At 40.8% G+C, this 24985-nt stretch overlaps 1 protein-coding gene across 1 annotated transcript in view; it reads left to right on the forward strand.

Moving 5' to 3' along the window:
* Positions 1–13721: 13721 nt before the first annotated feature.
* The window catches only part of LOC309657057 (uncharacterized protein), a gene marked incomplete at its 5' end in the record, with an annotated part of 131418 nt that continues 120154 nt past the window's right edge, over positions 13722–24985 (forward strand). Inside the window, 2 exons of the mRNA XM_082454017.1 lie at positions 13722–13813; positions 16447–17669. Coding sequence (XP_082310143.1) covers positions 13722–13813; positions 16447–17669 — 1315 coding nt within the window. The remainder of the gene's footprint in view (positions 13814–16446; positions 17670–24985) is intronic.

The following is a 24985-nucleotide window of genomic DNA, read 5'->3' on the forward strand; positions in this document are numbered from 1 at the left end:
CCTAGAGCCCGTGCTCTGCAACAAGAGAAGCCACCGAAATGAGAAGCCCACTCACTGCAACGAAGAGTAGCCCCCACTTGCCGCGACTAGAGAAAGCCCGGGCGCAGCAAAGATCCAATGCAGCCAAAAATTAATTAATTAATTTTTTAAAAAAGGAGGAGGTGGAAATGATTACTGGATTCGAGAGAGAAAAAAAGAGGAAGAGGTGGGAGGAAGAAGAGCAGGAGGAGCAGGAGGCAGAGGAGGAGGGTTTGAAGGAGGCAGGGTGGAAAGAGGAGGAGGTGGGGAAGAGGAAGAGATGATGCAGGATGTATATCGTATTGAGTAAATACTCAGCCTTCACGCTTCTTCCTTCATGTACCTCCTATGGGCTGAACGCAACTAGAAGGCAGAGCACACGGGAGCAGGTGCTGGGGATACATGGAATCTTGACATCCCACACACGTTAATGTCTCCAGGCAGGGATCAGCGTAGAGATGGGTGGAGAGTGGCTCTAGATGGGGAGGCAGAAGATATCTACCTAACAGACACCGCCTGCTTGGCTTCTTCTCTAGGACATCCCAGGGATATTTAAAACTCAGCAGGTCCAAGATTAAACTCATGAACTGCCCACTCCACAACCTCTCAAGAACAAGACTAATGAAAAACAAACTGGTCCTCTTTCAGTGTTTTCTGTGTCATCAAATGGTATCAAAGTCAGGTGTGTCTCCCCATAACTGTGCAGGAATGGATTGGAGTGGGGCAACAGTAGGTGCAAATAGATCATTGAGGATGCTATTCCCCTAGTCCAGACACAAATGATGATAGAATGGGCTGAGGAAGTGTTGGTAATGACGAACAGAAGTGGATGGATTGAAGTGGATAGACTGAAGAGATATTTCGAAAGCAAAATTGTTAGGACTTGTTATGAGATTGGATGTTTGGAGGTAAAAGTAATGTGGTTGTCAAAGATGACACCTTCAGTGATTTCCCATAGATCTTAGGAAGGAGACACAACTCCTTAACATGGACTTACTGGCCCTGCGTGGTCAGCATCCCCCACTTCCCACCCTTCAACCTTCCGCCTTCACTTACACCAGGCCCCTCTGAGGATGTGGACCATGTCCTACATTCTTTCAGTCCTTCCTCTTTCCTATGCTTGCCCATGAGCAGGACCTTTGCACCTGCTCTTTCCACTGCTTGTAATGCTCTTAGCCCACTACCTAAGTCCTCTTTATCATTCTTAGCTCAGTCACCACTTCCCCAGGAAAGCTTCCCCTGACTTCCCTAACTAGACCTAACCCTTCTATGAAAGCGCTCCTAGACTGGGTCCTTCCCTCTGTAGCCTCTATCCTTTAGTAGCTTACACACACTTGTGTGGCTTTTCAGTAAACGTCTAACATATTCTCAATCCCCCACCAGGATATGAACTCCACGAGGACAGGGGCTGTGTCTTTCTTGTCTCACAATAAATAGTCTTATTGCCTCTCGTAGTGCTTGGCACCTTGTAGTACACACACACACACACACACACACACACACACACACTCTTTATTGAATGAATGAATGAATAAAAGTAAAAGCAATGGAATACATCATGCAGAAACACACTGATGGATTTAATAGACTTAAATTATAATCTTCTCTATATTAAACAAGAGTAAGGAGTAAATGATAAGTGATAAACTTAGAGATATATTCATAATATAAAGACAAGAAGACTATATCTCAGTAGAGTTCTTGCCACATCAACAATACAAATAATACCCAGCAGGAATTGACAAAAACAAAACAAAACAAAAAAACCCCTAGAACAGAAAGAGTTATGACAACTTTTCACTGTAAAAATTGAAACTCCAAATAAAACTGGCCTAAACAATAAGGAAACCCACTGTATCACGTAACCAGAAGGATAGGATGGCTTCCCTCAGGATCATGAGACGGTACCCAACGATCACCGGGGACAGCATGCTTTCTTGTGCACATTCATCAGAGGAGAAATGCAGTCTCTTTGTTAGCAATACAATACAAATCCTGGGCTTCCCTAGTGGCGCAGTGGTTGAGAATCTGCCCGCCATTGCAGGGGACACGGGTTCAAGCCCTGGTCTGGGAAGATCCCACATGCCGCGGAGCAACTAGTCCCGTGAGCCACAACTACTGAGCCTGCACGTCTGGAGCTTGTGCTCCGCAACAAGAGAGGCCGCGATAGTGAGAGGCCCGTGCACCACCATGAAGAGTGGCCCCCACTTGCCGCAACTAGAGAAAGCCCTTCCACAGAAATGAAGACCCAACACAGCCAAAAATAAATAAATAAATAATAAAAAAATAAAAGGAATTCCTTTAAAAAAAAATATTTAAAACGTGAAATTTTGATGACGCTTTAAAAAAAAAAAAAGCATATTCAAGGAAATATAGAAACCTGTGATCTTTGGTGGAATTAGTTTACCTAGCTGTGTACTGAAAGGTAATGGTCTTTTGAGCCCCCTCTCTCACACTATCCTGCCCCCTGGGGCCACAGATAAACCTGTTAGCTAGAAAGCAAGCTGGTTGAGGCTGGGCAAAGATTTATGTATATCACCCAGGGCAAACTTTTTTCTGAAAAGGTGGGAAAAGCCTCAATAGCTATGAGGAAGGTGGATTCCAGAAGGCATGAATTAGCAATGGTCCTGAAGGGAATCCTGCAAGGGAATTCGGAGAAGATGGTCAGAGAATGAGGGCCGAGCTAGGAAGGGGCAGGATTGATATATGAGCCATAGTCCTTCATTGCGTTTGGAAATGGCTGCATTTGGCAGAAGACATCCTTATTCTTCAACGAACAGAAACATTTGCTTCCAAGTCATCTGGATTGTTTGCTCCCCTAAATAAATACTTCTGGATTCAATCAGAGTGGGAGACAAACAAATTTAGTTGTTTAAAATCCCACTCATATTTCTGAGCCGTTTTCTTATCAATTATCATTGGAGTATCTTTCACTTAGTAAGTAACTGAGGTGCTAATTCTTGGTCTTGAAATGTGATACCAGATCCAAGCCATATTCTTTGAAATGATTGGGTTAATGTGTCTTCATCTAGAAATGTGACTCCTCCTAAAACGATTTCCCTTAAAAACTGTGGGACATTGAACCATTCCAATTACCACTGGGCTCGCCAGTGATACAGATGGTGGGAAATTCCACCATACTTTATATATTATCTCATTGCCACTATAGCAAGAACTTGCTGAATTCTTTAGAGATTATGATGTTATTAACTCAGGTTCCATTTATAGGCCAGCATGACAAGGACAACTGCTTTCCTGTGTTGCATTTATTTCTTGATACTGATTCTTCCTCTTGCTTAGAAGCAGTTCCTTCATTGTTTCAAGTTAGTTTCATTAATTTGGATCCGTTTTCCAATGTCAGACTATTTGCTTTTAATCATATGGTCTTGTCATCTGCATGTGTACTTTATTCTTAAGTTACTGATTACATTTAGAGGTAAATGAGTTAATATGCACCCTCACAGATCAACAAGAAACCATTACACATCTAGGCAGTAGTGACATAGAAATAAAGGCTACCTCTTTTGTAAGCAGTTTTTTTTTAATGTGAGTCCAGTAGCACTGAAAGTTTCTTCAGCCTTACATATTTGAGTAGATTTTAGTATGTCATCTGTGTGGATTATGAGTTTGTAGGCTTTGGCTCTGAAAGCTGTAATTACCAATGTTTGAAAGACATCTGTGAGGGTGAGGATATGGAGAAGATAAGCCAAAAGCAAGATATATAATTACCATACCCTGTCTTCCTATTGGGAACTCTGGATGTTTTAAGCAATTAGGACGTTTTACACAGGTCCTTCTCCTATCAGAGTGCAATATCAGGTTGCTCTGAATGTAAGTCATCAATCTTTCAGGCAGGAAGTGTCCTCTCTCACATACACTATCAGCTCATAGGTCCTTCAATGACTAGGGGTGGAAAAGATCCATACTTCTCTATCACTGAGTGAACATATTCCTGACTGTCCTGCTATAAAGGCAATTTTTATAGAGGGAAAAACACTGGGCCTGGAGTCAGGAGAGCTGATTCCCAGCTCTGAATCTCTCATGTGCTGTGACCCTGGCCAAGGCTTCAAGCCTCAATTTTCCCATCTGAAAAATGGAAATAGTATAACTACCTCACAGAATGATCACAAGCAAAAAGGTCATATTTATGAAAGTGCTTTAAAAATACTATGAAATTTCTATACAATTCAGGATATAGAAAATAAAAAATCATGTAGAGTTGCACCATTTCTTTGGAATGTTAAATATTTGTTTCTGTTTTCATCTCTGGTTAAATACTGAACATATATGCTTTCAATATTTAGGAATGCATTGAATGCATAGCTCCGCTATGAGTAGCTATGACTTGGAAATATTGGGAGAAATGACAAGATTCCTTGTTATTGATAATTAACAAAGGAACCCTTTCTTTCAAAGGTAAGGGTAGCTTAAACCTGACTCACAGTACTTTGCTCTGCCTGATTTTCTTTAAGGAAAACTGCTGAAAAGTTGTCTAAGAATAAGTGAGGTGAGATTGGCCCTTGAGTAAGGAGAGTGGGCAGCTAAAGCCTAAAGCTTCTTTCTCAATAACAAGTTTAAGTGCCTTGTTTATTTTCATGGGATTAAGTGACACTTGTATAAATACCTTACTGAGTAATGGTGCTGTGGCAAAAGTGAAGTTTATTTAAGACACTGCTCCACCCAAGGTGAGGAATTAAAGCAGGTATGTAAACTAAGTCACCTTTGGCTTCTCTACTCAACCCGATGAGTAAGTAGTACTAGAAAGGAAAAATGGTGTGGGGTATATGGCATGGCTGGAGGTGGGAAGAAATAGGAAGGCAGAAGAAGCCTCCCTGAAAGAATGAAGGAAGTGTGAACGGTGGTAGGGAAACTATAACAATTGAAAATTGATTCCGACTATTGATATCAGTCTATCAAGTTAATGCAAATTAAGGTGGCATGAGATTTCTTTAAAAAAAAAAAAAGCCTTTTCCCCATACAGTGTAATAATAACCACCTTATTTTAAACGTAGCCAAGAAGGGCTGTGTTTGCTCATGTGATAGGGTTTCCATACTTCCCACACCTGGGGAAGTATCAGCTAATATTGATTTAGCACTAATTTATACCTGATGGTCAAGACCAACTAGAATAGAGGAAAACTGGTACAAATTAGTGAGGCCCTGTGGTCCCAGTAAGTGGTCTGGGGCCCAACTGTTGTATATCAATACAAATAACTCTTTCTGGGAAGGAATGGAAAAAATATTTTAAATGGATCTGAATCTGCTCTCAGAAGCTCTAGTGCTATCAGGCTAAAGATCTCCTCTAAGAATGCTAGGAATGGGTAAGATCAAGTTACATTCTTAGATTTTTATTATGTTTAGCTTATTAATTTGGGAGGTAAGCAAACTAGAAGCAGAACAGGCTTTAAAACATCTGAGTTTGTTATTATATTATGAATAATAACTGTTAGCTGGTCCATTCCATTTACCTTTTCCTCAATGAAATTCTCTATAAAGAAATATCCATAAACTAGTCTTACATTTTAAATATCGCTGCAGATTATTTGGAACCATAGAATTAGATACCAATCCACTGAAAACTGCTTTCTTTGGGTAATTTCCACGAATTGACGTCAGTTATCCACAAATCTTTGTATTTGGCTAAACACTGAGAAAATATGTGGGGCCTGCAATTAAACTTAGTGAACTTTTAATCATTTCTAATCCACTGTTTCCCAAATTTGCCAAATCATAAACATCACCTGGGGAACTTTTTAAAAATTGTACAATCCTACCCCTCCTGCTCCCAGACCTGCTGAATTAGACTCTCTAGGGAATGAGGCTGAAATCTGTATTTTTAGAAGGGCCCCAAGAATGCCTGATGAGATATATGTTTGGAAAACAATTCTATGTCCTTGTTGTATTCCTCATGATGTCAGAGCTCTTCAAACCCCAATATTCCCTTCTGACTACCCCTCTCCTCAGTGATCGCAGGCTTTTTTTCTGTTCCACCCCACCTAAGAAAGGCACATTCCCACCAACCACTGTGGCCCTCAGCAGCAGTGAGTCTCTGCGGCAGTTGCAGTGGAGGGCATCTACCATCTTGGGTGGGGAGGTCATGGAGTAAAGGGATGGAGGTGTGGTCTGGAAAAGTCTTTCCAGAGATTCCCCTTGACAACCAGTTGTAGATGACATTGCTACCTCCTCAAATGGCCACGCTCAACTTCCTTTGCTCTACATAAATTTTTTCTTTATCTTCACTCTCTTAACGTCCCTTCTTCCTGTAAATGGAGGGGGAAACATTGTCCCGTTTTGTCAAACTTGTGCTCTTGATCAAATCCTCTACTGCCTCATGGAAACTAAATCTATTAGTCCTCCTCATTCCAACTTCATTTTTTTCTCTTTTGGCTTCTATTGGCATATCAGTAGATGTTTCTTCCCTATTCTTTTTAAACTAAAGCAACATATACTTTCTTGGACTCTGATGAACCCCAAGATCCCATTTGACTTCATGCCTTCTGTTTACTGTCAGATTTCTCAAAAAGAGAATTCTACATTACTTGCATTCATCTTCTCACCCTTCTCATCAACCCAACTGTACCCTGGCTTCCACAGAGCCACATTTTATGGACACTATTGGTGTGAAGATTTCCAGTGATGAGATCCAATGACTTTGCTTAGCCCTTAACCTTCTTCCCCATCTAACAGCTTTTGACATTGCTGATCACCACATCCTTTTAAAGACTTTATCAATTAGTCATCATTTAACTATAAGAACAAAAACCTATTCAAATGATTGAAACAGCAAGGGGGAGGGTAATATAAGACCAAAGAAACTCTCTCACAGAAAGTATAATAGGGCTGCACAGGGATTAGCATCAGGAACTAGGAAGCTATCAGTAACCAATAAAGTTTTAACAAATAATTCTCGGGCACCTGCTATATTCCAGGCACTCCTAGGTGTTCAGTGACCAAGTAGTCAACAGAAGAGACAAGGTCCCTGCCTTGAGAGACTTTATAATCTAGTGGGGAAGGCTTACATAAACAGGTAAACAATTGTGTATTAACACCGTATAATGAGCACTACAGATGAAACAAACTGACCTAATGATACATTATTATAGGTTATTAGTGATAGGCAAGGACTCAGAAAGGATACTCTGAAGACAAGGCATTTAAACTGAGATCTGAAGAATGGGAGGGAGCCACTCAGGGCAACTGAGGATTGGGGCTGTGGAAGGAGTGTTTTAGGCTGAGGATACACCTGTGTGCAGACCCTGCAGTGCTGTTTCGGGGGAAGTGAAAGGAGGCCACTGTGGCTGGAACTTAAAGGGTGAGGGGGAGAATCAAGGGAGGTAAGGTTGGAGAAGGAGGCAGAAGCCAGAGCAGGCCAGGCCTTTTACGTATTTAAAGGAATTTGGATCTCATGGCAAACTAATTGGAAAACATTGAACTGATTTAAGCAGGAAACAACAGGGTCCGATGTATTTCCAGGTTTACCCTGACTGATGAGCAGAAAATAGATGAAAGGAGGCAAGAGTAGAAGGTAGAAGACCAGTTGGCAGCTACAGCAATAGCTCAGGTAAGAGATGATGGCAGTTTGGTTTAATGTAGTAGCAGAGGAGATGGAGAGAAGTGGATGGACTACACATCTATTCACGAGGAGCAAATAAGAGGACCAGCTGATAGGTTAGAGTTGGGGAGGGAAGGAGAGGGAAAAATCAAGAATATTGCCTGGGTTGTCTTGTTTACAATAACTGGGTGAATGGTGATAACATTTACTGAAGTGGGAAAAAGTAAAGATAGAATTTCTTTTTAATAGTGAGGGGAGGAAAGCAGGTTGATACAAATTGAGAGTTTAGTTCTATTTCAGATACATTAATTTCAGATATTCACGGAGACTTGACATGTCATACAGACAAATGAATATCTGAATACAGATTTTGGAGGAAATGTCTAGGCTAAAGAGATTAATTTGCGAATTTGTTACCATTTTTAGTATTTAAAGCTATGGGAATGACTGAGATTACCAAGAAGGTGAGTTCACAGACAAGAAAGCAGAGAATAGAGCCCAGTTTTTAGAGGGCATTAGAGGAGGAAAAACCCCTGAAGGTCACTGAACAGCAGTGGTTAGAGAATTAGGAGACAGACCAGCCAATAGAAGAGATTTGGTTTTCAAAAAGTTGAGCCTGACCAACTGTGTTGAAAACTGCTAAAAGTTGGAGTAGGATGAGGTTCAAGGAACACCCACTGGGTCCAGCAATATGTAGGCTGTTGACAACATGGATTAGCAGTTTTCATTGGCGTGGTGGGGGTGGAAGTCAGATTCGAGTAGATTGAATAGGAAATCAGAGTTAACCTGTAGACATCTCTCTCAAGAAGGTTGCTGTGAAGGGATCAGAGAATTAGTATTACAGATGGAAAGGGATAGCATCAGAATCTTTGTTTTTTTCTAAATGTTAGGATGGAGCATGTTTATACATATTGGGGATAATCAAGAATTTGATGATGAACAAGAGGAAGGGAATAACTGAAGAAATGAAACCCCTAAGAAGAGGGGAAGGAATTTAAATCATAAGTAGAGGAATGGCTTTTGACAGGAGAGGAAGAAAGAAAGGAGAGATGGGTCCAAATGCCAAAAAATTTGTAGATTTGATGGTAGGAATATACTGGAGTCGCATCAGGGTAGGCAGGTGTGGGGATGGTTTTAGAAGATTGAAGAAAAGGGATAAGACAGAAAATAGTCGTCATGGGAAAATAAGCATACTCTCAGTTTCTCTCTCTCTCGCTCTCAGGTCATCTGTTCTCATTTTGATTTTCTGCAAGTCACTTCATTCGTTTCTTTCAGAAGGCAGGTTTCCTCCACTTTTCTGTTTCTGTGACAGAAGATGGCCACCCCATACACAGGTTTCTGTGATCACCCAGTTCATGCCCTTAATAGAATAACATTGTATTTCTTAATTCCAAATTCCCAGGGGAGAAAACCTGATTGGTGCAGCTTTGGTCAGTTATCGAACTCAGGTCAAACCAACCATGGTCAGAAGAACAAGGTCAAATCGTACAAACATAGCTGTCAGGCCCAAACCCTCTGTGTGTTGGCGGAGGATGAGTTCTTAGAGAAGGGGACGTGAGCTCCCAGATATCCCACAGACATCTACCAAACATCCTCTGAGACACCAAATTCTTTAATTAAGAAGTTCTTCCCTTCTGCCTTCTTTCCTAGTTTTGTTTTCTTTGGATTGTTTATTTGCTTACTTTTCCTCCTCCACTAATGTATAATTTCTCAAAATTTTCGCCTTGATCCTCTTTTTCTTTATTTCTATATTTTTCTCCCTCGCCAACTTCATTTGTGCCCATGGCTTCAACTATCATATGTACATGGATAACCCCCCAAACCATACCTATGCTCTTCTCAACTATCATTTAAAAACTGCTCTTAAAAACTCCAAACGAGTTTTTTTCTCTTTTTTCCCCTTGTATCAAAATCAGATGATGAATGATAACTCAACTAGTTACGGTAAACATTTCATAATATAGGTAAGTCAAGTCTTTACGCTGTACACCTTCAACTTATACAGTGCTATATGTCAATTATATCTCAATAAAACAAAGGAAAAAACTGTCTCCACTTGAATAGCCTCTGGTTGTCTTATTTATAGATGAGTTCATTATCTTCTCCCAAACCTGCTCCTTCTCTTGGCTCCCTATTCCTGTTAAAGCCACCACTATCCTCTTAGGCATCCAAGCCTGAAGCTTCAGAGCTGTCTGACGTCCTACTTTCAAGGTCCATCAGCTAAGAAGGAGTATCACCTGCATCTTTTCCTCCCCTCCATGTCCCCTATCATTCTCCTAACTCTCATTACCTAAACTCCATGGACTATTCTCAAAGTCTACTAAATCATCTTCCAGTTTACAGTCTCCATCCAGGTTGTAAACTATTCTTGCATTAATATTCAAAAAGCCCAGCTCCATTCATGTTCTCCCCACCCGCTCAAGAATCTTCAACAGCTCCTCCCTGCATACTCGATAAAGGGCAAGCCTTGCCTGGCAACCTCCATGACATGCCATCAACAGACCAAGACTTATCTTCCGTTTACCATCAGTCGAGGCACACTGCTCGATCATCTCCTAACACAGCCTGTGTATCCCTAGTGACAAGATTTCCTCATACTCTTCTTTCCTGAAGCCTTTCCTCAAAAGTGATCTTTCCCTCCCATTGCTTCCATTGGCTTCATTTGCATCTCTCTTATGGAAGACCTATGTTTAGACATGGTTTCTACCTTTATCTGTAGAAATTACCTTTTTACCTCTGAGAGACTACAATTTACCAAAGTATGAAAACAAGGATCTCTTACAGGCTATACAAGAGCGTTGCACTTTGAAGGCATTTAATAAGTGACTTGATGAGGAGTTACTAAGGCCTGATGCTAGTATTATTGCTATTAAATGCTCATGTAGGCCTATTAAATATATTAATATGAACCTTTTCAATAGGATGCTTGGTAGGACACTGGAAACCTTCTCAATAGGATGCTTGGTAGGACACTGTGCTATAAAAAGTTTAAAATAATTTTAATAACTTCTCTAGTCAAGCGCTGCTGATGAGTTGATTGCACCTTAACAGCAGTCACTCAACACACTTATATGGTAAAAAGTAAAATTCAGTCACAGAGGAGGAAATTAATCGACACATTTTAATCACTCCAAACTCTCACTTAAAAAAAATAGTATTATGATAATCAAGCACAGTCTCTTCATAGGACCACTACTGCTCTCATGTACTGTTGACACCATGTTTGGAACTAAAACAAATGAAATGTCACAGCAAAGAGAGAATATTTGCAGGTTTCTGATCCCCAAATCTTTATTTAGCCTCTGAATGTGTTGGCTTTGTACAATATAGTCTTTTAGTTAAATGATAAAACTCTACTTATGTATCAGCTTAGGGGATGTGCCCCTGGCATCATAGTTGGTGATAGGAATTGCTGTGGAGATGAAAGCTGAAAAATTGGTGGTCCTCGTCACTATTTTCTATCCAGGTAGGAATAATTGCATACATACTCTTTTGATATTTATCACTTAAAAAACAAGATACCCCCTCTTTCTCTTGCCTCTTCTGAACTTCTTTTAAAAACAAAGCATAGGGACTTCCCTGGCGGCGCAGTGGATAAGAATCTGCCTGTCAATGCAGGGGACACGGGTTCAATTCCTGGTCCGGGAAGATCCCACGTGCCGCGGAGCAACTAAGCCCGTGCAACACAACTACTGAGCCTGCGCTCTAGAGCCTGTGTGCCACAACTACTGAGCCCACGCGCCGCAACTACTGAAGCCCACACGCCTAGAGCCTGTGCTCCTCAACAAGAGAAGCCACCACAAGGAGAAGCCCGTGCACCGCAATGAGGAATAGCCCCTGCTCGCCACAGCTAGAGAAAGCCCGTGCACAGCAACGAAGACCCAGCGCAGCCAAAAATAAATAAAGTTAAATCTTTAAAAAAAAAAAAAAAAGCATAGGGAAAAGCTCCTTGACATTAGTCTTATCAAGGATTTTATGGTTATGACACCGAAAGCATCACAACAAAAGCAAAATCAACAAGTGAAACTACATCAAACTAAAAAGCCTTCTGCACAGCAAAAGAAACAATCAACAAAAACGAAAAGACAACCCACAGAATGGGAGAAATATTTGCAAACAACATATTTGATAAGGGGTTCATATCCAAAATATATAAGCAACTCATGCAATAGCAAAAAACCAAAACAATCCCATTAAAAATGGGCAAAGGATCTGAGTAGACATTTTTTCCAAAGAAGATATTCAAACGGTCAACAGGTATATGAAAAGGTGCTCAACATCACTAATCATCAGAGAAATACAAATTAAAACCGAAATGAGATACCACCTCACACTTGTTAGAATGGCTATTATCAAAAAGTTAAGCAATAATAAGTACTGGTGAGGATATAGAGACATGGGAACCCTTGTGCACTGTTGACGGGATTGTAAACTCGTGCAGCCACTATGTAGAACATTATGGAGGTTCCTCAAAAACTTAAAAATAGAACTACCATATGATCCAGCAATTCTACTTCTGGGTATATATCTGAAGGAAATGAAATCAATATCTCAAAGAGATATGTGCATTCCCATGTTCATTGCAGCACTATTTACAACAGCCAAGATATGAAAATAACCCAAGTGTCCACTGATGGATGAATGGAAAAAAATTGTGGTATATATACACAATGGAATATTATTCAGCCATAAAAAGAATGAAATCCTGCCATTTGTGATGACATGGATGAACCTTGAGGGCATTATGATACGTGAAGTAAGTCAGATGGAGAAAGACAAATACTATATGATCTCACTTACATGTGGAATCGAAAAAAATCCAAACTCACATAAACAGAGAATAGGAGCAGGGGCTGGGGAGTGGGAGAAATGGGTGAGGGTGGTCAATGGTACAAACTTCAAGTTATAAGATGAATAAGTTCAGGGACGTAATGTACAGCATGGTGACTATAGTTAACGACAGTATATTGTATATTTAAAAGCTACTAAGAGAATAGATTTTAAAAGTTCTCATCATAAAAAAGGTTTATAACTATGTGAGGTGATGGATGTGTTAAGTAACCTTATCGTGTTAATCATTTTGCACTAAATACCCATATCAAATCATTACATTACACGCCTTCAACTTACACAATCTTTTATGTCAATTACATCTCAATAAAGCTGGGGGGGGGGAAAGAAACAAAGTAAAATATTTATTATTTACATGAAATGTTCCTTTCTACTTAATTAAATATATATATTTTTCAGTTTCCTTACACAGGCCTCTTGAGAATTGCTCCTAACAGAGAGATAGAACTAACTACACATCAGCAGATGTCACTCTGTAAGATCCTCCTCAACTGTCCTTCTCTGTCAGTTTCAGTTGGTTATTTTTTTTTCCTGCAAATTTCAACTGCCTTTTCTCCATTACCAATTTCAGTTTCCATTTTCAACATCTGATGAGCCTCCAAGAGCCACTAGGACTAGTATTTTTTTTTTAAACATCTTTATTGGAGTATAATTGCTTTACAATGGTGTTAGTTTCTGCTTTATAACAAAGTGAATCAGTTATACAGATACATATGTTCCCATATCTCCTCCCTCTCGCGTCACCCTCCCTCCCACCCTCCCTATCCCACCCCTCTTAGGACTAGTATTTTTCACTTTGCCTGTATAAGGATCATAATACAAGATATGCTTCCCTTTTGAATGCTGGCCCCAGTGCGAATATCTGTTTAGTTTAAAAAGCCACATGGAACATTTTTCTACTCTGTGGCTATGTCTTTGCAACAGTGATATACTTCTTATTATCCTTTTTTTTTTTTTCTGATGAAAGGCACAGTTTAGTTCATGGGACAAGCACTGGTTAAAATTTGCTACTCTTTTCAACAACATTGAGCAAATATTGTCTACCAGGTACCAAGCACTATTGTGGAGAGTCAGCAGTAATAAAACAGATAAAAAGTCTTGCCTTCATGGCTCTTACATTCTACACGGACAGAACAAAAAATAATTAAAATATACAATAGGTGGGTGGTGATGTGTGCTCTGGGGAAAAAAAAAGGAAGAGAGTAGGGAACATCTAGGGGGTGCTTGCAATTTTAAAAAAGAGTTTTCAGAAAAGCTTTCATTGTGAAGGTGATGACATCTGAGTGAAGACCTGGAGGAAATGAGGGAGCAAGCCATGTGGGTAACTGGGGTAGGAATTGCTCAGGCAGAGGGAACACCTAGTGCAAAGGTGCACGTAGCCTGTCACAAGCAGTAAGGAGTTTTACTGTAAGCATCTGCCAGGGACAAAAATTCAGGCAAGGCTCTTTTTGTTGCTGCTCTAAAGAATCCACCTACAAGAGAGTTTAATCAGCTGAAGATGAACATCAGTGCAGATCTGTTTAGTGTTCTCTCTCAGCCGTGACCTCATTTCTGATACTGACAGCCTGGACTGCCTCTTAGATTTGGTTGGGGCTTGGATGCATCCCCTGGCAAACCTGGATGAAACTAGAAGAGGGAGGTTTTGGTAGCTCTGTAGGCCCGTTAGTTATCTCATTCTCTCTTCACATGGGGCTACATATTAATCAGAGGTAGCCAATGATTCCAAGTTTTAATGGAACCTAAAGTATAGTCCATTACCATATATGAACCAAGAAGTAAGTGTAATAGTTCTACTTCAGATTAGCTAATGGTGGAATCTTGTTCCACAAACAGCCAAGACGCGGGTTACTGAGAACAAAGGTGTTTCCCATGCCACCAAATTGTGCTTTCAGTGTTGTCTTCTTCTAGGTAGGTCAAACTAGTAAAGAGGTCATCACCAACATTAACATATATAGAACTTCCAGGGATTGTTACACTTATATTCAACAAATAGAGATAATCTGCACAGGACCTAACCATCCCATAGCTAGCACAGTCGGGTAACAATGCTCTTCTCGCCCAGCAATCCACACTTCCTTCTAAGGGGGGTCCCAATTTACTGAGGGGTATGTTTTCCTAAAGCTTCTTTTCATACCCTTGGAGCCCACTCCCAAACTCACTAAGAATAAAATACTGTTAAGAACTCAACAAATGGACATTGGAAAGCCGATACTGGGTTTAGTTGATTTTAGCCCACCTTTGATTTGTTTGGAGACTGAATTCCTTACACATAAAGATCAGTATTTATTTCATGGGTACAAAGGTTTAAGAGGCAACCAAGATATATTTAGTAAAGAGAAGGTGATTGAACCTCCAAATAGGTCATGGTGACTTATCAGCAACTGAAAATAGTATTTTAAGATCATACTAGTTCTCTGTGTGTGTCATTTAGATTTGTTTTGGTTGTCTGATTTAAGTTGGCGTTGGCAGTTTTGAACAAACACAGAAAGACTTTAACATATGGCTAGGTAGGTTGTTTTAGATCCAAATCAGGTATTGATCATTAGGACTGTGGCTTGGTATAAATTTAGAATTACTGTAATCTAAAGTGTTGGGGTCGTTACATACTTATATTTAGGAGTGGCCAGAGATAACATTTCTATTTTGAAACCATGCTGTCATCAAATCGACAACTTGGCAATTTACCAGCATTTTTAAACACTTCACATATTTTAATCCGTCAATTTTTGTTCTTGATATTCTGAAAAAGTCATCAGAAAGAAGCCATTTATCATTCTTTTTCCCCATGAAGGAAGGCAATTTCCTAATGAATGAGGAAATCTTTCATTTTAGATGGAAAAAATAACACAATAGGTCAATTACACTGAATTGAAAAGAGCAAAGTTTTTACTACATTTATATTTAATATATGTTATTCTCGAAAGCAAATACATGTGAACACAATGGGGATAATAGCAGTATCGTACCTTGTGGATTATAGGAGGATTGAAGGAATTAACACATAAAACATTCTTACAACAGTGGCTGACACATGAAATGCTCAGTAAATGTTAGCTGTTATTCTACTATGTGATAAAGTGAGGAACTGTCACTAGTATTCATGGGTGCAATTCTTGCATTTTACAGAAAAAGTGGTTTCATCCACTTTTTACAGAACCTACTATGCTTTCTGTTCTGAGGGCACAATGAAGCTGAGAGGGATGGCTCCTCTAAGTGAAATTGACCCCTGCATTTAATGCCTGAAATCAGAGGAAGCTTGTCAGTGTGGGCAGACACCAAGAGTAGACCAATCTGATCTCCCACTTCTTTTTTCTCTCATGGAAACGAATGGAGGGTATCTGATGTGGACCCTTCAATCAATTGTTCCTGCTTAATGTTTCAAACCTTGGTTTACTGTGGGGTAAACTTCGGTTCCTGACAGTCATCCAAAATCTTAGTTTCTCTTAAGTTCCACCGCAGAATAAAAACTAAATTTACCCCAGTGGATTATTACATCAAGTCTGGTATTATTTCTCCCAAGAGGCCATCTGCTTCTGGGAAAAGACAACAGGGCGTGCCCTCCATCACACCTCCATTTAACTGACGGTGCAATGATGGACAAGTCCTTGTTGACCCCTGCAATTCAGAGTTATTGTCTTGGAACAGAAGATTTGATGATCTCTTTTCACTCCATAGGATAACTGTAAAAGTATCCACCCAGGGTTCAATCCAACCCCCAGACATTGCTTCTGATGGCCTTACATTCTTTTGATTAGTCTACTCAACACAAAAACTCAGATTACTAAAATTAGTGGGCAAGGGATGGCTTCTTCTCAAACATCCCACCACCAGAACAGGTGTACTTGCAAAGTCAAGTTTGCCTGATGTATCCTCTGTCTCAAGTGGTACAAACGGCCCTGGAGGGTGGAGTCCTCACAACCTGCTTCCGTGGGCGTGCGTGTCTGTGGGTGTCGGGGTACGCGCAGGACACACACGGACCCACTGTCCCAGGGCAGCCCAATCACGGTCCCCCTCTCACCTCAAAGCCTGTCAACTCTCACGCCCCTCTTTGAACGCACAGCCCCTTTCTCCGCCTTCGCTCCTTCGTATCCCGCCTCCAAAGTAGGACGCCCACTTTCGTTGGCCGGTGCTCCTCTCACTCCTACCCGGAAACCAATCACTCGCGTTCTGGTGGAGAGTGACGGAGACAATGGGCATTCTCGTTGCGTCATCTGCCCGCCCCGAGCGCCGGGAGGCGGTGCAGGGGGCGGGTTACGGGTTGCGGGGTTAGGTGCCTTATGGAGTGAGGAGCGGGCAGAGGAGGCGGGGGCTTGGCTCTGCGTTCAGCCAGGCACCTCGAGGCCCTTTCCCCCTACCAGGTCCCCAGAAGCAGGGATCCCGGCCCTCCCTGCAGCTGCCGGGCTCTCGTGCGCGTGCAGCCCCGCGCGTCTGCGTGATGCCGGCGGCTGCCCCTTTCCCCTGTCAGCGCGAGGCCCGGGGCGGCGGCGGCGGCGGCGGCTCCGGGCTCCTCGCGGCCCCGGCCGTAACCGCCACACCCAGCCCGGTCGGGTGGTTGGGGCCGTTGGATGTTCGTTTTCGCAGCCTTCCCCTCCCCCCCTCGCTGAGGCGGCGGGGGTGCGCGTTGCGCAGGGGGAGCCGAGAGACTCCTCCCCCTCCACGATCCCCCCCGCCCCTCCCCCTTACACACTCGCATGCACTAGCGCGCCGGCTCCCACACGCTCGCGCGCCTCCCGCTCCGCGCCTCGGTGTTGGCCGGCATCGTCCAGGGCCCGCGGAGCCACCATGTGCACTGCCTCCTCCTCTTCCAGTTCCTCTCAGACTCCTCATCCCCCGCCGCAGAGGATGCGGCGCAGCGCCGCGGGTTCCCCGCCCGCCACTCCCGCCGCCGGGAGCGGGAACGGTGCGGGCGGCGGTGGCGGCGGCGGCGGCGGCGGCGGCGTGTACTGCGCCCCGGTTGCGGGAGCCGGCCGGCTGCTGCAGCCCATCCGCGCCACGGTGCCCTACCAGCTCCTGCGGGGCAGCCAACACAGTCCCACGCGCCCGCCCGCCGCCGCCGCCTCGCTGGGCAGCCTCCCGGGGCCCGGCGCGGCTCGCGGCCCCAGCCCGCCCGGCCCGACGCCGCCGCCGCCGACCGCGGCCCCGACCGAGCAGGCGCCGCGGGCCAAGGGCCGCCCGAGACGGTCCCCAGAGAGCCACCGGAGGAGCCACTCACCTGAGCGCCGGAGCCCCGGCTCGCCCGTGTGCAGAGGTAGCGAGCCCAACCGTTGCGTCCTCCCGGGCTGCGTCTCCCCGACGGTGCCCTCCATGGAAACTTCAGCCTCTCCGGGCTTCTCTTTGCTAGTGCATTACGGAAGGTGTGAAAGTGGCTTTGGGAACCTCACCCGTCTGCGCTCGCTGCGGGGCTTGGATGAGCGAACTGCGGAGCAACTTTTATTTGACCCTCCTGCCGCCCCTCAGCTTTATATCTTCCATCACTCGCCTGGATCGAAAGGTTTTTCAGTTTAAGAGCTGATTAGCTCACTCATGTGTTTGCTGTTTGTAGTGGGAGAAGGAGGAGCTGGGCGAAACACTTAAAAACAACACGCACACAAACTCTCCGGCAGCAGGTAAGGTGGTGGTTGTAATCTGTACAGCCTCTTTGTGCTTTCCTACAAAGTTCCTATAACGTGTCTGTGCCTACCGGGATAATTTTTTTTTTTTTCTTTTTTGGGGGTGGGGAGGTGGAGGCACCAGTTATGATGTAAGGATATCCTGTTGGGTGTGTAGACGGGACAGTTTTGGATGTGCAATTGAAGTGTATAGTGTTTGGTTGGGCTTTTTTTTTGGAGGGGGGCTCCCTCTTTTCTCTACTTTATATAGTCATATGCATCAGGGCGGTACTGCACTGGAAACAGTTTATGCCCAACTCAAGACTTTCATGGTAAATTTCTAAGGACCTATTTGTGGAGTGTGCTCCCTTTTTCCCTTCTATTTTTAAGTACACTTAACAGTTCAGTTGAGCTGTTAAAGGATCTCAAGTTTCGTTTTTCTTAGGTGTCAAAGGTAATGGTGAGCTGGTGGATGCTGTCGGCTTCCCTTAATGTTTTGTGTTTTGGTGTGGTTTGGTTTATGTTTAGGGACACGGTGAATGATCTAGTTTAGTCCTGGGGGAGGAAAGGAAGTTTAGCCAAAACAGGGATGTAAAGCTCATAAGGGAGGGAGGAGGAGCTCATGTTATTAGATGCCACGCTAGGGCTACAGATGCTGCTGCTGCGTTGTGCAGAGAACGGATCATACCGAGGGGAAAATCTCTGCTTGGAAGGGAATCACTGTGGAGCCTGTGCAATGTTTATGGGGTGTGTGTAATTTTTTTAATGGAGTTTTCTTGATGAAGGTCTTAGACTTGGAGAAAGTGACTGTGTTAAGATAGATTGCAGTTTTGGTGTTTTGTTTTAATATTTCTGACCTGTAATTAGCATGTTGCTAAGGCCCTTGTTTTCAGACCACTTGATGGTGAGGCAGGGTAGGATGTAGTGCAGTGGTATGTGTCCAGGAGCACCGAGAAATGCATCCTGTAATCATAATGCACCGGAAGGAATTTGCTCCCCCACTCCTCCCCCAGGTCAAGCCAGCTGCAGAAACTGACATCCTCCAGCAAATCCTGAATGAGTGAATGAAAACAACGTGATCGCCCTAATAATGACCACAACTGAACACACATCTTTGGCTGTATTTTATAGAAAAGGCCACCGTTTTCTAACAGATTAATGCCATATGCAACTCCTTTGCACATTTTCTAGAACTGTATGAAATGAGAGGTAACAGAATGAAAAGAAGGCAGCAGTTACATAAATTTTTGAGTGATTTAGTTTCAACAGTACATAAATTGAGTTTTGGGATTTTCTTTTAGGGACTAATGTAAGAGCCATAAAATAAGCACTGCAGAAAGACTGTGTTCAGAGGGTTTTGTGGGCATAGTGAGTAGTTTCAGCAATTGCTGCAACAATATATTGGTCATCTAGTACCTCCTCCCCTTTTGTTGATAAACACATCTTACAACAGTTCTTAGTACAACTTGTTTTTCTGCATCCTTCAGAAGTCTTAATTGCTTAGGAATTACAAGGTCCATCATCAAGTAGTTTTAATGAAATTTGTGACCAGGCTTAAACTGGCCTCTTTGTTGTAGTATGTCACATCTGAGTTGAATGCAATTTTAACGCAATCATGGTGAAAACACTTCTCTGAGTCTGGTTGTTCAGGAGACAGATTTGCATCAGAGAGCTTGTATTGGGAATAGAAGAGGCCTTTCTGCTCTTTTTAACACCAGGTGGTTTTGTCAGTTTCTTACATTGAAATGATTTTGAATGTAGGCTCTTCTGCCCCCGGTTCCCTGATGATATTAACCTTTCTGTTACTTCTCCACATCCCACCTTGCTCCTCTCTACCTAAGTTAAAACGATACAACTAATCTATTCTTTTTACTTATCTATTTAGAATTCATGCTATGAACAGTTGAACAATTTTTCAAACAATTATCTACTCAGTTTCTTTTGAATTCTGCAAGGTTCTGACTTCAGTGGATTGTAGCCTCCACAGGTCAAGGCTTCTGCCGCTGCTGCTGCTGCAGACACTGACGTCACTATACTGCATGAATGAAAAACAACAACGTGCTCCATTTCTGGCTCTCCACCTCCTTCCTTTTCTGCACACTCCGTGTGTGTGTGTGTTTAAGATGGTATTACGCTGCATTTGAAACTACATTTAAAACTGTTAAATTAGGTAGGTAGTGGCTCAGGGATATGTGTTTAGTATAGAAGCATATTGCTTACAAAAAGCTTCAAGTGCTATGAGCATTTGGACTAGAGGTGACATAACAGCATTCAGTATTTTTTTAATCTGGACTGGTGGTTATGGAAGAGAATACAGAAGATGTAAACAATTTTCTTTGTAATTGCTTTACCAAAAACAAGTTATGAGAGTGTAATTTCTTAACATGTTAGATCATTATTATCTCCCTCTGAAACATTCTTTTTTTTTTTTTTTTTTCACACACACACACTGTATTTTATTTTTACAAGAGATAAATAGACTGACACCAAGCATTGTACATGGATAACCACAACAAAAGCAACAATGATTGCAATTACCAAACATGAAACACACTCATACTATGTCATAATATTGACATTCAGTCCAGTAATCCTCCACTGTAACAGCTCCTTTACTTTGCAGTGAAAATTGATTTGTATATTCTTTGCCTCTGAGTCCTTGTGGGATTTTTTTTTTTTTTAATTCAGACAGAAAGTCACAAAAATTATACTCATCCTCATCAGTTCACTCAGTCCCATGTAATTAATTTTTTTTTTCATCTTGATCTTTTGTTAGCACTTTTATGAGTTCATCAGTTTTTCATTAGAGTTCTGAAAATGCTTATTCATTCAGTTCAGCAGTACAATCAGTTACCAGAAACCTGTACTTGTCAGAGTCTTTTCCATGACTTTCTTGAAGATGAAACCCTTTTATAGGAACATATTTGCAAAATCATCAGAGTACACCCAGAACTGTCTGTAAATGACAAAAGACTTAAAAATGACCACGGTTAAAGATTTGATGAAAGTTCATAATAATGCAGTTGACAAGAAAATTAGTTATTTCTGAGATATACATTTTAAAGTAATAACTAGGATTATTACTTATAACATTATACCAGAACATATAAGATTTTTAGAAATTTCATGTAATGTCTGAAACATTTATATTAACATATTTCCATACATATTTCCATACAAATACAAATATAAGATTTTTAGAAATTTCATGTAATGTCTATAACATTTATATTAACATATTTCCATACAAATAGCCCAATGAAAGTTTAGTATTAGTTGTTCTGTTTGTTTTTTTATACTGCAAGTTCTTATTAGGCATCAATTTTATACACATCAGTGTATACATTTCAATCCCAATCGCCCAATTCAGCACACCACCATCCCCACCCCACCGCAGTTTTCCCCCCTTGGTGTCCATATGTCCATTCTCTACATCTGTGTCTCAACTTCTGCCCTGCAAACTGGCTCATCTGTACCATTTTTCTAGGTTCCACATACATGCATTAATATACGATATTTGTTTTTCTCTTTCTGACTTACTTCACTCTGTATGACAGTCTCTAGATCCATCCACGTCTCAACAAATGACTCAATTTCGTTCCTTTTTATGGCTGAGTAATATTCCATTGTATATATGTACCACAACTTCTTTATCCATTCGTCTGTTGATGGGCATTTAGGTTGCTTCCATGACCTGGCTATTGTAAATAGTGCTGCAATGAACATTCGGGTGCATGTGTCTTTTTGAATTACAGTTTTCTCTGGGTATATGCCCAGTAGTGGAATTGCTGGGTCATATGGTAATTCTATTTTTAGTTTTTTAAGGAACCTCCATATTGTTCTCCATAGTGGCTGTATCAATTTACATTCCCACCAACAGTGCAAGAGGGTTCCCTTTTCTCCACACCCTCTCCAGCATTTGTTGTTTGTAGATTTTCTGATGATGCCCATTCTAACAGGAGTGAGGTGATACCTCATTGTAGTTTTGATTTGCATTTCTCTAATAATTAGTGATGTTGAGCATCTTTTCATGTGCTTCGTGGCCGTCTGTATGTCTTCTTTGGAGAAATGTCTATTTAGGTCTTCTGCCCATTTTTGGATTGGGGTGTTTGTTTCTTTAATATTGAGCTGAATGAGATGTTTATATATTTTGGAGATTAATCCTTTGTCCGTTGATTCATTTGCAAATATTTTCTCCCATTCTGAGGGTTGTCTTTTCGTCTTGTTTATGGTTTCCTTTGCTGTGCAAAAGCTTTGAAGTTTCATTAGGTCCCACTTGTTTATTTTTGTTTTTATTTCCATTACTCTAGGAGGTGGATCAAAAAAGATCTTGCTGTGATTTATGTGAAAGAGTGTTCTTCCTATGTTTTCCTCTAAGAGTTTTATAGTGTCCAGTCTTATATTTAGGTCTCTAATCCATTTTGAGTTTATTTTTGTGTATGGTGTTAGGGAGTATTCTAATTTCATTCTTTTACATGTAGCTATCCAGTTTTCCCAGCACCACTTATTGAAGAGACTGTTTTTTCTCCATTGTATATCTTTGCCTCCTTTGTCATAGATTAGTTGACCATAGGTGCATGGGTTTATCTCTGGGCTTTCTATCTTGTTCCATTGATCTATATTTCTGTTTTTGTGCCAGCACCATATTGTCTTGATTACTGTAGCTTTGTAGTATAATATGCACATTTATAGGGTTAAGTCTAGAATAATAAAGAAATGATACTCAGATTATTTCACAAGGCTGAGGAAAAGCTGAATTATGTAACTAGGCACAATTTTAATATGATATTTATAAAATTTAGCAAGAAGATGGTAATTTTCTTTATTTTTGTAGCACAGTTTTAGATAATTTCAATGGGTATCATAATAGAAGATACATACATCTCCAAACACCTTGCTCTGTATAGAGAACATGGAGTTTTAAAAATTGAAATTATCTTGTTTATGCATATGATCATATTTTTGTTTGCATTTTTAAAATTTTCTTTTCTATTTTTAGAACTTCAGAGTTTGTTATTTATATTCATTTCTTCTGCCTTTAGCAAAATGTCCCCCTCCCCCTTGTTCAGTTCTGAAGGGTCTTGAAGTGGTGAATGACAAGCTACTGAATGCATCCTCAGGCTCCCTGTGATGTGTTTTTAATAGATGTAAAATCATGAAGTATTATGCAAATAGTTATTGTTTTGTAATGGTAATACATAAGTTTAACATTGAGATAAATAGAACAACCCAAATGAGAATATAGCAGGATGTTGTGTTAAAATTAATGATCTTTAAGCTAAAATCATGAGTAACAATGAAAATATAATAAAGTTGCTTCTTTCTGAAAACTTCATAAAGCAAAACCTATGAATTCAAAAACAGAACAAATACAATTTTATTGTGCTAGACAGTAAATAGCAATTGCAGGTGCTTTTGTGGTTTTTTGTAAGGATTGAGCATGGAGATGAATTATAAATTCTGAAAGATATAAAAACCGTTGCGTTAGAGCACTCGATGTAGAATACCGCTTATTTTTAAGTGTACCAAACCTAATAACAAAAACATGGAAGAGCTTGTAATTTATATAGTTCCTGCTATGGAAAATAGCATGTATTGATTCCTGATTTAACATGCCTAATATCACTAACTCTAGAGTGAAATTTGATAAGAATTTTTCATGAGTACCTTGAGAGCCTTATTGTTTTATACATTAAGAAGTCATGATTACATTTTAAAAGAAAATACAAAGCCAGCTAGCATATAATGCTGAATGACTGCCTGCAGTGTGTGTGCATGTATGTGTGTGTGTGTGTCTGTGTTTTGATCAAATAATTTGCTTTCAGTTTTTTATTTTTCATTAAATTTTCCCTCGAGTCCTTTTTACTGCTATGCTCAGTTTGTGGACTTCCAACATTTTAAATTACTTTTTTTCTCTCTTTTTAAAGATACTCAGACATTCTCTTATAAAGTTACTTCTCAGGCCGATATTGTTGAAAATTAAGGTCCTCCTCTTGTCCCCCCCCTTTTAAAAATAGTTTTCCTTGAGTGCTTAGAGTTAACTTGTTTCAAAGCTTTCTTATACTAGACTGAAAACAGTTAAAGCTTTGACTGTTTTTCCTAAAGAGACAGGTTTCAGATACTGATTTTTGGGAAAGGTTTTCAGCCTTTGAGAACTACACTAAGTATCAGCAGCGTTCATTAACTAAATTTTCCCATTAATTATGGTACGTAAAATTTCTCCATCCGTGGGTCAGTAGCAAAATAGGTAAGTGAATATATAGAAGTTTTTTATTCTTAAACTGTTTTATTTTCAAAGATTATATTCCTTTCAAATAACTATTATTCTAAGCATATTGAATATTGTATACCTAGGGTGCATAAAAGCACCTTGGTCAGTTTAACTGTATGTAAATTCGTGTATATATATTGAGCTAAAAATTCTTTCATTATTTACAGTACTTTTTACAGAAGGACGTTTCATTCACTGCAATGTATGTTGCTTCAAGGATTTAATGCAAATTAGGATTTATACATTGGGGAAGTGTTGAAGGGTAATGGTATCCTTGTGATTTTTATTTGTGATACTGTGGACTAAATGTGAATAAGAAATCAAAGGAGTAATTGGGCTCCATGGCAATGAATAACAATGGAAATAAACGGCAGTGTTCAACAAATGGCGAGTAGGAGAGGATTTTTCTTAAATCTGAAATTTAAAACATTGCTAAAAGCCTGTTTTATCAAAGCTTCCACATACAGCTAATAATCTGCCAAGAAGTATATACTAATGACTTTGTTATTCTTTATTTTAGTTTAGTCTTTTCTCCAGAGTTTAAATCCCCAGACACCACCACGATAGGCTTTTTCACAGCACCTGTCCTGGGTCTGTGCCTGGCACTGTTGTTTTTTGTCTTCAATATATAATTTTGTTCTCTCATTAAATGTCAAAGAAACCAAATCACTGATGCTGTTTCTGTCCTATATTCTATTTATTTTA

Source organism: Balaenoptera physalus (assembly GCF_965194825.1).
Source record: "Balaenoptera physalus genome assembly, chromosome: 3".
Classification (NCBI taxonomy): Eukaryota; Metazoa; Chordata; class Mammalia; order Artiodactyla; family Balaenopteridae; genus Balaenoptera; species Balaenoptera physalus.